General features: G+C 29.9%; 1 protein-coding gene across 16 annotated transcripts in view; it reads left to right on the forward strand.

Moving 5' to 3' along the window:
• The window catches only part of LOC126734247 (glutathione S-transferase 1-like), an 86,500-nt gene that overhangs the window by 10,243 nt on the left and 62,213 nt on the right, over positions 1-14,044 (forward strand). For 6 of the 16 annotated variants that reach the window (XM_050437787.1, XM_050437900.1, XM_050437795.1 and 3 more), the window contains exon 2: positions 3,226-3,458. In XM_050437787.1, coding sequence (XP_050293744.1) covers positions 3,318-3,458 — 141 coding nt within the window. In that variant the 5' untranslated portion in view covers positions 3,226-3,317. Of the gene's footprint in view, positions 1-3,203; positions 3,459-14,044 lie in introns of all 16 variants that reach the window. The other 10 variants (XM_050437803.1, XM_050437819.1, XM_050437826.1 and 7 more) reach the window with 6 other exon arrangements.

A 14,044-nucleotide genomic window follows, 5' to 3' on the forward strand; every position in this document is an offset into this window, starting at 1 on the left:
ATTTTGTGAGTAGGTAAAGTAGTATTTCTAGGCATGATGTAAAAAAAGTTTATAAGAAAAGGTTGTTTAGAATGCAAAATTATGCCCGAATACCGAATTTCATAACCATAGGCCTACTTTGATTTTTACAAATTTCAATCTCTAATAATTAAATATGAATAAAAAAATTCATTGGTACACAAAACGTAAAAATCAAAGTAGGTCTATGGTTATGAAATGCGGTATTTGGGCATAATTTTGCATTCTAAACAACCATTTCTTATAAACTTTTTTTATATCTTGCCTAGAATTACTACTTTACCCCCCACTTTACCTACTTATAAAATTTAAAAAATGTTCGAATCAAGGCAAGCTTGACTTTTAAAAAATAATAATATGCTAAATTTTATTTTTTAATCAAGCAGGGCTGGATGCCAAACGGTCAAATTTAAACCACGACATTTTTTGTCATTTTCACGTATAAATTCGCTCATCCTGGGACACACTGTATATTAAAAATATTTATTACCTGCTGCTTCTGCTGTAAACTGGACTTTTTGCACTTTGTTGTATGCTAGATGCTCGTTCCTTAATTTGAGAGACCCAACTTGATTACGGTATTTTTTGTAAATCCAAAAATATAGGGGTAACATTATATGTTTATTTAAATGACTCGTTCCGTGAATAAAAAGGTATATTTACAAATTCTGATAGCTCTAAAAATAAACAAAAAGCATCTTATAATATGTTTATATTACCTATTCAAGTTAAAATAACTTTTGTGCAAAAAATAAATTTCTTTAAGTTAGTACAACCTAGCCATGAAAATGATTTTCAAATATTAACATAAAGAATTTCTCTATTCTAGTTTTATTTTTTTTTATAATATACCAATCTATATTTTAAATATTTTCACCTTCATCCATTGCGAAGCCACGAAAATATTACAAAATTATCTTGAACGCACAATCGTTTTGTTGTCGAGATTTCAATTTAAAAAAAATTGTTTGTAAAACCTAAATAAATGTAAATCCGCTAAAAACGTTACTTGGATTCCAAATTAGTTCTGGAAATCTGCTTGGCAATTCGGAATGTAGTCCAAACACTCCGAGCTAGTTCAGGATGTCTCCCGCGAAAAAGGCTATTCGTGTCAAGGCCATAACATAAAATAACATTATATTTTTTTTAACCTTTTTTACGCGAAAACGGTGCGTCGGAGCGCAAAAATTCAAGAATCTTAAAATATAAATTAAAAAAATATCTATTTTTCTTAAAAACTTTTTTTTGCTGCAAGTGCGTCCCTGGAGAAGTCAAATCACCTATGACAATTCCTTAAAAAGTAGCCTCACTATTTATTATTTAAAACCTTCAGATTTCTTTAAAATTGCCAAAAACGTTTTTAATATAGAGGAAAAAATTCGACTAAAAAAAAAAAATTAACATGCTGTATTTTGGAAATAATGCCTTTTTGACCAGTTGAACGAGGACATCCTGTATGTCACTCAATAAGAACCGAGTTAACGAGTCTCCTTTCTTTGAATTGTTTATTTATGAACATAGTCATCTTCAAAAATGATAAATATCCTGTAACATTTCGGTACTTTTTCTATAGATATACTTTCAAAATAAACCTTAAGCGTCAATCATCGGTAGTTCATTAGAACAAATCTTCTTTCCAGTCAGAATTTAGTCACTGTGAGCCAGATCAGGAGAGTATGTTGGGTGGACAAGTAATTGGAAGCGCAATTCACTTGCCTTGACAATCAAACAAACATTGGTTGGTAAAACATTTTATTAATGTTTACCAACGAATGTATTTTATACTTTTCAAGGATTTCTTTATTTTGTAAGTTTGCAGTAAGGTCATTGCTTTGTGTATATCTAGGTGAGAAAAACTGAATTTCCCAATTGTTGAAAAATTCGAGATTAAGTATTAGTTTTAACAAGTGTATATGACTGACTTTAACAAAATCAAATGTTTCTAATTTTTTTAAACTTTTCTTTTTACTTTTTTTTTTCACATTATTACTAAAAACTAAAGTTTTTCAGTCTATTAAGCTTTTCACTTGTTCTTGTTTTGTGAGGGTGGAGAAAGTAAAGAAATAGTATGTTTATATTTCTACGAGATTAAAAAATGCTCAGATATATTATTCGATGTAATTAATATTATTTAAAATATATGCAATAGTTATTTACTTTCCGGTATAATTTCACATGCAAACTTTGCCCAGCGCAATTTATCAATTTCGAAAAAAAAAATTGAATATATATCTAATGTTACAATATAAAGTCACAATATATTATGGTATATACTTGTTTATATTAGGCAAATAAACCCTAATAGCATCTTAGATCTTGCTTTAACTTTTAGGATATAGGGCTTATAGGAAAACAGAATAAATATGTATAATTGATATTATCTTTCAAAATTAATAAACCATAAATGCAATTATATTAAAGTTATTATCTGAACATTATATATAGAGGTATTTTAACATGAGATATTCTGCATAATTTTCTTCTGTTATTTGATACGTTGAAAATTTCATGTGGAATGGAAAATCACCTATATAGCCACAAAGGACATTTTTTCCACGAATCGCTTTCCATATCCATCAGCTTGACATGCTAAAATTCTGGTTTATTTGAAGTCAATATTTCATTCAAGCTTTTCAAATGGTTTTTGTTAATACCTTAAAATATAAATAAAAAATATGGATTCTATTTAAAGATTAAATTAATTAGTATATATAATTATATTATGAATATTAAATATTTTATTTGATTAAAAATTATTTAAGTTTTAAATATATTTATTAGAGCTTATCTTCATAATACAAAAATGGAGAATGGATATTCTGTTGAATATTAAATGGATATTTTTACTACTTTAAGAAAGCTAACTATGATATTTATTTGATATTAAATATTCAGTTCTGTATATAAAAGCACAAATCCTACATTCAGATCTTAATTTTTTACTTCCTGTAGGCGATTACTATATTCGTTCTTCGTTATAACAGTAATAAAAATGTATGAAGGAAAAAAACCTAATTTATTATACATCCAGCGGTCAGTTTTCAATTCAAAATTCTCGTGTAAAAAACAGAGGCCATTAACATTAGACCTGAACCATTCTAAAACCATTTTATACGGCGCGTAATGCATGACTGATCTTCATTATTCATTCCTAAAAAAAGTAATGATCGTCGCTTAATTTATAGAATAGATCTTTTTTTAATATAGTAAAAACTAAAAATATCCAACAATCAAGTATCAAGCCTAAAAGAAATTAGGAGAATAAGGATTAAGGACTTACTAAATAAAATAATCAAATTATGCCTCCAAAACTTTTCGGCAGTGATATGAATCAGGGAGTGAGGGCTGTGCTATTAACATCAAAAGCTTTAGGAATAGAAGTTGTAGTTAAGGATTTTAACATTTATTGCAAAGAAAACATCGATGAAGAATTGTCACAGGTAAGACATGATTGTGTTATAAAAGTTAAAGTCGCTACTTCAGGTGCGAAATATACACGTTATTTCAAGGCAAAAGTTAAAGAACGTTCATTTAAAGATGGTGCTAGTAAGGTGATTTTTACAGTGATTTTTTTTAGCCACAATATACGTAGGATCGCACTGGAGGGACAAAAGGTGCTCCACTCACAACAAACCTAAAGTGATTTTTTGCTCATCTTTCTTGAATTAACCGTCACAAGATCATGAAGTTTCATAAACGGCATAAGAATTACATTAGACATAATTTTCCAAAAAAAAATTAATTTTAAATTGTCAGTGGCGTAAACTATACAGGGATAAGTACATACATGTGCTTATATCTTGCTACTTTAAGCTTCTTGTTTAAAAATTTGATACGGAAAGGCTTAATTCAGAGAAAGCAATAATTTGACCTTTAAAAGGGTATTCTTTCAAAAAGTTGCTCAAACTTTCGTTTTCGAGCAAAGGGCGTTTGAAGAAAACCTGTCATGAAGTTCTAATTATTGATCAGAAAATATAAATTGGCCATGGAAACTTTTAAAACCGCTGTGTTATTTCATCAAAATGTATTTACTCTAAATTGTAAAGTTACTTTATTAAAATATTTAATTTACACTTGCTTTATTTTACAAATCTGTTTCGTGAAAAAAAATACAGGACGCTAAATGGCCTCAGATGCTGATGCGCCTTTACAAAGCGGCTTGAGCGCGCACATCAAAGAAATTTTTTAAAGTGGGTGCCACCTGCGTCATATCCTTACCCGCTCGTCTTCTATAAAAAATCATAAGGGACCTTCTTACTTTTTTAAATACCTAGTATGTTGCGAATCTGATTGAAGATCTTTCATATTGTTAACGGGCGTGGTATAAACAACCTATTTTAAATGACCCCACAAATAAAAGTCCAAAGGCTTAAAGTATGGAGATCTAGCAGTGTACCGAATCTCCTAAATCTATCCATCGCCGGTAATAGATTTTATTCAAAAATTGCTTAAAATCAATTGCACTATCGTGTATTATCCACACTAGCTGCCTCGTCAATCGTGGAACATTTTGATAAGTTGGATGTTAACATGGATAAGTTCATTTCTAACAAATGTCTGTATGCTTCTCTTGTCAATCTCTGAGGTAAAAAAAAATAAACCGATTGTAAAATATTATCCCTCTAATTATAAACACCTTAATTATCACTCCCTAAACTTGGAGAGAAAAATATTGCTGATGCCTCAATTGAATATTGAGGCATAATCCGCAGGAGCACACCTTTGGTAAAATAGGGATAAAATTAATATTATATCATACCTTTAAAATTCGCCGAATTTTAATGTGATTAGTTTTATTCGCTAAAGCAATTTGTCTTATGTCTCATTCTAAGACTAGCGTCTTTTTCAACACGCTGAAATACCTTTCCTTTTTAATCCTTTAAATCATCCTCATCATCCACGGTTGATGCACACGCTTTTTTGAATTAAAACATCCTTTTGTACACAATCGAGAATAAATTTCTCTGCTCTCTCGGTAGATATCTGTTGGAAAAATGATTAGCATAAAGGCGTCTTGCTTCGGCGCGATTGCAGCTTACGAGCCATTTTTTGAGTAGGATTTGAGTAATTCATGTTTATAAAGTATTTAAATTTTATGTATTAATACGTAATTAAAGTATCGATATAATTCACTCATAACTCATAACTCGCGTGACACTGTCAAATAATAAATCCCGCTTATACATTTAAATTCAGTTTCGATAGCAACACTTATTTTTTCTGATCAATTTTTGAAATTCCATAGGCATGACAATATTTTTTCGAACGCTCAAAAACTGTAAGTTTAAGCGACTTTTTAAAAAAGTTTATTTTTTAGAAAAAGCATGTGGTTCGAATTAGGCTCTTCCACGCACAATTTTTCAACCACAAAAAAGTTGTAGCAAAAAAAAATTAGCAGTTGTGCTCCTCTACACTCTACGCCACTGACAATTTTAAAATTGTTGTTTAACAGGATTATGTCTAATGCTATTATTTTGCAGTTTGTCAAATTTTTTACGAATTTGTGACGTTAGTTCAAGAATTATGAGCAAAAAAGTCAATTAAATGCTTTATTTAAATGATCGGCTCTTTTTTAGGAGGCGGTTTAGGAAAAATTTAAATATAAATTAAAAAAAAGTGTATGTTAATACCCTGAAGTAGTAGCCTGGAGTTTTATAAGATCCTATATAAATAAGACCCTATATATATATAATAAAATTATTTTATATTATTAATCATCAATTCGATGTTATTGGTCGCTTCTTCAGCACCTGTCAGAATGACAGAATGTTATTTGTACACTTTGATGCGTGCATTGATCCTTTGCGTATAGAAATTGCATTAATTAATTAACGGCCGCATAAAAAATTATCCTAATGAATTAAGAAACGTCCCAAACAAAGTACAATAATTAGTATATGACATCAAGAAAAATAAATTTAAGTAAGACTATTTGTCATTTCAGGGTTTCAGTAAGTAGCTTGATATATTGGATATTTGGATAGTTTATCATCTAAATATTATAAATAATAATAATAATAATAAAATGTCTTTATTCAGCAAATGTTACAATAATGCCTATTTGCTTATAAAGGCGAAGATTAGCTACAAGCTACTCTTAAACTCTTAACCTTCATTAAAAAAAACTAAATTAATTAATTAAATAAATAATAATTGCAACTATACTTATATAATGTAGTTCACTACAAGTACAACAACTAACTTCCATACCACCAGACCCTCAATAAGCAATAAACAAGATACTTCATCCCATTGATTCTTCCAAAAATAATTTTTTTTTAATTTAAAATTGCTTTTAAATTTATACAAACTGTCATTAAACATAGGATTTTAACTATTATAAAAAACAACAATGTTGTACGTAAAAGAACGTGTAAACAGAGCAGTTGAATGGTGTGGCATAGTAAGGGTATTATGTCTAATATGTCGACCATGTACTCGATTTCTAGGTAAAAGTTTTTCACACATATATTAGGGGCTTCGGGTATTGTATAAACGGTATAGAAATATAGACAATAAAAACTTAAATAAATACAGAATTTTGAGCCATTGTAATTTATAAATACCTTGAGAGGCATGATCAAACCTTTCTAAATTAAAAATAAATCGGCAACAGGTGTTGTGAAAACGTTTTAACGGTACTGCGCCTGTTGATCTAAACAGGGAAAATAAACTATCGAAGATTATTGGATAATGGATAAAAAAAAACCTTCAATAAGTTTTTTCTAGTCTTATTATTTAAAATTAATTTGTTAGCATGAAGCATATGCATTCTCAAATAACACCTTTTTAGCAGAATACTGATATAAAAATTAAATAAATAAATAAATAAATCTGGCCTTTATTTGAAAAACTATACAAGTTTATGGCGAAGTCTAGCAACACTGCTATTCTACTTAACCACAAAAATTGAGAAGAATAGAAACAATCTTATAAAAAACTTATTATTAGATAAAACACGCACATTCAAAAAAAAACAGCAAAATACAGGTACCCTTACACTAGCTAACCTAATAACATTTTAAAACACATTTCACCATTGTAAAAAAGAAAAAATAATAATCATCACAATTTTTAAATTTTTATTTTCATTGTTTCCCTTTTTTTTCTCCTTCCTTTTTCTTTTTCACTTTTATCCTTATTTTGATGGCAACAGAAACATAATTATCGAATCATATTATCCAAATAATGTCAACAGTCAGTTAAAGCTTTGATAAATTAAAGAAAAAAAAACTTTTATTTTAGCCAAGTTGTTCAGCAAATAAAATTTCTCTAAGTTTATATTTAAATTTTAAAATGTTGAAAGACTTCATGTTTTCAGGTAATAAGTTAAGCAAAGTAATTGAATTATACGCAAACGATTTTCTAAAAACGGAAGTACGGAATTGGGAATTGTGTATTTATGTTTGCGCCTAATGTTAATATTGTGAACCGCAGACCTAGTAAGAAAAAGACAATCTAACTGAGTACTATTTATTGATAAATTCATGGTCTTATGTAAAAAACTACCCAAATGAAGTCTCCAACGATTTTCCATTCTGAGCCATTTAAGCTGGTTAACCTTATGTGATATATGATCACGTCTACTCAAGCCAAATATCAGTCTGCAACAGGCATTTTGCATGACTTGTATCTTATTTTTTTCAAGATAAGTAAGACATGGAAAGTAAATAAAATCACAATAGTTGAATCTTGATAGTACTAGTGATTCAGACAGCATTTTTGCAAGATTTTTATTGAGATATTTACGATTTGCGTAAAGCAGTTTTAAGTTGTAAAATGCTTTTTTTCTCATTTCTGCAACGTGATGTTCAAATCTTAGCTGAGAGTCCATTATCAAGCCCAAGTTACGAGTCACCTCAACAAAGTTAAGTGGCACTTGATTAATAGAAATATTAATATTATTCTTTAGAAATACTGATTTTTTTTTATTTGCAAATAACATTACGTTAGATTTAGAAGAGTTTAATGTTTGATTATGCTCAGTTGACAAATGCTGAATAATGTCTAATTCTTGATTTACTAAGTCATTAACAATTCTATATTCATCAGGTTTGAATGAAATGTTCAGTTTTGTGTCATCAGCATAGGTAACCTTTTTACAATGTTTTAAGGAAGCGAGTAAGTCAGACGTATAAATTATAAATGACAGTGGGCCCAAAATAGATCCTTGTGGGACTCCAGTTAAAATATCAATCCTATCGGAAAAGTTGCCTTTATAAAATATGCTCTGGGTTCTTTCTGATAGATAAGACTTTACTAATTGTAATGCTGACGATTCGAAACCATAATATTTAAGTTTAGCAATAAGTAGCTGATGATTTATTGTATCAAATGCCTTCGAATAGTCTAACAAAGTAAGCAGAGTTGCAAATCCCTTATCATAAGCCTCGAAGATATCATTAGTTACTTTTGCCAAAGCAGTTGAGGTGCTGAAACCTTGTCGGAACCCACATTGGCTAACTGGTATAATTTCGTTGTTATTGCAGAATTTTAGGATTTGCTGGTATAGAACCTTTTCAAATATTTTTGATAAGGCAGGTAAAATACTTATTATACGTAAGTCGAAAAAGTTTTTTGGATTGTTAGACTTAGGTAAAGGTATGCCCTTTGCATTTTTCCAAATAGGAGGAAAATATTTCTTTTCAAAACAGCAATTAATAATATGCACTATACAGATTTCAATGTGAGGGATACAATATTTAAGCATAAGCAGAGAAATGTAGTCAGAGCCGACAGAATTTTTTTTTAAATTAAGTAGTATTTCGTGGACTTCTCGTTTTGTACACATCGTAAAAGAAAAATTAAGTAAATCATTCTTAAATTTATTGGAACTATAAAAATTTATTCCACTTTGACAGTCATTACTTGAGTTTTGAAAAATCTGGGCAAAATAGTTATTAATAAGGTTAGGATCCGATAAATTTTGCGGTAAGTCTTGGCTATTTTTATTACTGACATGAATATTGAGGTTACTTAATGCATTCCAAGTTCTTCGTGGGTTGTTTTGTGCCGATATAAAATTTAGATATTGTTGTTTTTCCCTCCTAATGGCCGTCAAGTTGCGTAATTGCTTATATGCTTGCCAGTCTACATTGTTTTTCGACAACTTATATGTTTGTAGTGCTTTATCCCTATCTCGCATAAGCATTTTAATATTTGCTGTTAACCAATCTGCTTTGGGCTTTGTGATCTTTCTAGTTTTTGTTGGTGCATGTTTATCAAATAATTGAAGAATAAATGAGTTTAAGGTATTAATTTTTGCATCAATATCTTTCGTGCGTATAATTGAAAACCAGTCCAAAGAAAGTAGGTCATATGTTCTCTGAACCGCAAAGAACTGTCTGAAGTCAATCCAAGAACCTTCATATTATCAGAAAAAGGGATTGTTGTGTTATTCAGTTGAATTTTAACGGATGAAACAATATTTTTACGAGCATTTTTATTTGAAAATCATTTTAGTGAGTATCATTTTAGTTTTGGCTGGATTAGTAACTAAGTTATGCTCCTTTGAGTTGAATTAAGTTCAGCATTTAAATTATATTCAACTAAATTATCGTTGGGATCGAAGTAGTGGAGAACCTGCGTATCGTCGGCATACTGGTGAATTTCTGATAAATTTAAAACCTTTGGTAGGTCTGACGTGTAAACAAGGAATCAAAGAGGATCAAAGGATAGATCCTTGAGGTACCCCTGATACTATATGTTTTGACTCAGAACAGTTGGCATGTATGCGTACTCTTTGTCTACGATTTCACAGATATGTTTTAAAAAAATTTAAAACTATGTCGTTTCACCCATAATACTTCAGTTTGGCAATAAGTAAGTCGTGGTCTATTACATCAAAAGCCTTTGAGTAATCAAGAGACACCATAAGAAACAGAAAGTTTCTTGTCAAGCACTTGAATTATATTATCAGTAATATTCAAGGGTGCACTATTTCTGCTATGTCCAGTCCTAAATCCCGACTGCTGAGGAGGAAGTATATTGTTGGATATTAGCTAAGTAGCAAACTGTATATAGACCACTCTTTCTAGGACTTTAGAAATTACACTCAATAAACTGACTGGACGTAAATCTTGTGGACTCTTAGGATTGGAAACTTTAGGAATAGAAATGATAGTCGTCTCCCTCCATGCTTTAGGGAAATAACCTGTTAACAAACAACTATTTATTATTTTAGTAATAGGGTTAATAATTAAGGTAAGCACATTTTTACCATTGAAAGAGTAATATTGTCCGGTTCTGCAGCATTAGATTTAATGGCGTTAATTATATTTTTCCCTGAATATTGATCAACAAGGGAAAAGTCAAAACTAATATTATTAAACTTGTTATGCAAATAAAAATTTATTAAATAATCATGAAATACATGGTGTACGGTTTCTTAAAGTTTGCGGAAAATGTTTTCATTACTGCTAGCGCTATATCACCGTTTGCAGCAAAATTTCAAGCTGTGGTTGAAGAGATGGGGTCAGATTTTCAACAGTGCCAAAAAAATTAAATCGGTAAGCCAATAGTGATCAAAAATATCTGGAAATAATGGATATTTTTTCGGCCTTAATTTTTTGTATTTCCAGTGCCTTCTAACTCTGATAAATCATTTTAAAGGGCATATAATCTACCATCCAAGGGTGTATAATATAAGCTTATAGACTTATAAACAAAAAGAGTATGAAAGGGTGTTTAAAAAATAAACAATTTAATCAGTTTACAGAATTTATAAGTGTTCAAAATGTGCTGCCTTATTCGCGAGACAATAATAAAGTCTGTTTTGAAATTTCTCAACATCTCTTCATTTGTGAGTAAATCGATCCTTTAAATCATTAATATATTTGCAGGTGGAGTTTTATAAACTTTGATTTTTAAATACCCCCCAGAGGAAAAAATCTAGTAATGTTAAGTCTGGCGACCGTGCGGGTCATTTAATTGCACCTCGCCTGCCAATCCACATCCCTGGAAACTGTTTATTAAACCACTCTCGAACGGTCAAAGCATAGCGTAGTGCGGCAGAGCTCCATCTTATTAAAAAAACAAATTATTTTCGTTTAGTACCGCAACACCATTTTCATCTTGGATTTCCATAGATTGGACGATTGAAGAATCTATTGTATTTTTGAGGAGGTCTAAATAGATTTATCCAGTGAAATTTTTATCCAAAAAAAAACTGTCCCAATGATTACGTTTAATTTCTGCCCATACAATAATTTTTCAGGATACTGAGTATGATGCTCTCCAAGATTAAGAAGTAGAGATTCTTTACTTAATGAGGGTCCTCTGCAATTCACTGGCACATTAGTTCGCGAAATTTAATTCTCCTATCCAAATCGTCTTCTCCATTTATTGAAGAATTTGAATTTTGTAGGGAATTTTTTTTTCAAAATTTCAAAATAGTATTAGATATTTTTTACGAAAAATAGATGCATATTTAAAAAAAATATATTTGGACTCAATAAACTAAAGGTAAATTGCTTCAATTTTTTTGGCGAAAGTAATGCCAAATGTTTACCATTTAAAATAATGTGTGACACTATGAGGCAACCATTTGACCTACCAAAGTTTAAGTTGATGAAATGTCTTTTATTATCACACATTTTTGCTTATTATTCGCTTATACATCAACTGATTTTGTACTTTAAAATGATATATCCCACTATAGGATAGTCATCTGACATACCAAAGTATAAAGTCAATAAAATATTTATTATTCCCAGATATTTCACTATTCGCTGGTACGTTAACTGATTTAATTTTTTTTGCTGTTGTATTTTTAACGAGTAAAATGGTCTGTACATCATATTAATAGAAAAATTTAAAACGGTATACAGAGTGTTTAACTAAGCGTTGATTGCGGCTATATCTCGGCAATTGGCAATCTGACATCATTGTAATTTTTCTTTACACTATAAAAGCCGCCAAGAGGAAATGCTGGAAAATATTTTTAAGTTCGAAATTTGGCCACTAGGGGGACATAATTAAAAGGTTAATAATTCAATTTTCATTTTCTTCGGATTTTGTCAGCTTAAGGTATATTTTTTTAAAATAATTCGAAACCTTGGAATATTTTCCATTATTCTGGTTACAGGCTTACTGGCGTATCGATCTTCATAAAGGACGAAAAGGTAGTAAACGTGTAATAATTGTGGAAATGGCTATAACTTTTAAAAGACTTATCCGATTTTGTACAACTTGGTTTCAAAGTACTTTAAAAATTTAAGTACTTTATCTAGAAAATATTTTATCTAGTAGTACGCTATAGTTTTAGTAAAATTGGTAGAAGGCGTCATCAAAATTAAAAACTCTTTGATTTTCCAGAATCGAAAAGTAGATTAAATTTACAAGAAAAAACCTCGAAATCCCAGTCGGCTATCTTTTTTACTATTCGAGTTATTACCGAAACAAGAATATCTTACGCTTAATGGGGCTTTGTCGGTGCGGTTCTTTTGTTTATTTGGCACCTTCCTGCGCAGTTTACCTAAGTATAAGACTAATTTAAATTATGTAAAAATAACAGCATTTCTAATAATTTTGTTATTATTTTAAAAATTAATTTAATTTAAACATAGTAATCCTAAAAAAAAATGTTTTTTAAAAGAGCAACGAATTATAACCAAAGAACAAAAACAAAAACTTTAACTAAAAATAAACTTTAAATGTTTCCTTTATTTTTTCCTTTATTTCCTTTCTTTAAAGTATCCAGCCCTTTGTAATGGACAATTATCAATTTCTGTTCTATAAAAAATCGCCTATAGTTTGAGAGAGTTACTAGAGCTTTAATAAGCTCTATCATATCTTCTTTTGTTTCGTTTTCGTCTGAATAAGTGATAATCTAACACAGTTAGATCGGGAGGTCTAGGTAGCGATGGAAACAGACCATCATGTCGATACCACATATTTATCCTTAGGTCAATGGGAACATTTTTTAACAGTATTGGCAAAGTATTTTGTAATTATTTAAATGTCCATCAATAATCAATAACAAATAGCTTAATAATCTTTTTTCCAATACTTAGCATCATACATTTACACTCCACTTGTTTTGATTATCTGCTTTCCGCATTCAGTTGGTTTTCCCGGGGCCAATATTGCATGTTATGCAAATTAACCTTACCACAACTAAAAAACTGGTTTCATCAATTCAAAAAATTTAAAAGAGGAACTGAAGATTTTTATTGCATATTTCTCTTAGCCAATAACAACGGCGGACTCTTTTAAATTACGAAACCGTTTTACCACTAACCAATACTCTTTATTTTACTGTCGACACGTGTTTCGCTAACGATGTTAGCATCTTCAGGAGAAAACTAGAACCCACTTATGACTCATTATTTAAAACAATGAAAATATCCAGCGAACATGTCATAAGTCGCGCCACTGGTGTAAGTCATTTTAACAATAAAAACACACTCGCTAATACAACAAAATACAACCTATAATGCAACAAAAATAGAACAAATGTGAATTAAAATAATGAATTTATCTTAGAATAATACACAACTAATTGAAACTGTCAATTGTAGAAAATAAATCATTTGCATATTGATTTGTTTATATTGTATTGTTACGGAAACCTGCCCATGATTTTCCATGGCTATTTACCCCACATAATTAAAATTAGATTAGGATCATGATGTTTGAGAATTCTTAGAATATTTGTTAGTTTTACATAATTTGGATTAGTCTGACGCCTAATTAAACTAAGCGGAGGGAGGTGCTGAATAAACAAAAAAGCTCAATATCCATGTTATGCCTCAAAAATTCTTATTTCGGTAAAAAAAGCCTACTCCGGTTTTCAAAATTTTTCTAGTGAATTTAGTCTACTTTTCAATTCTGCTATATAAAATTATATCCTGCTATTTAATTTTTTTGTGGAAAAATCAAAGTAACAGTTTTTAACTCAAATCGAATTATTCTTTTAAAAGTTTTAAGCATTTAAACAATTACATTTTTACTACCCTCCTCTTCTTTATGAAGGTCGGTACGCCATCGAGCCCTTGAACAAAAAGAGGAAAAATATTCTCATCTC

Source organism: Anthonomus grandis, chromosome 1, assembly GCF_022605725.1.
Source record: "Anthonomus grandis grandis chromosome 1, icAntGran1.3, whole genome shotgun sequence".
NCBI lineage: Eukaryota > Metazoa > Arthropoda > Insecta > Coleoptera > Curculionidae > Anthonomus > Anthonomus grandis.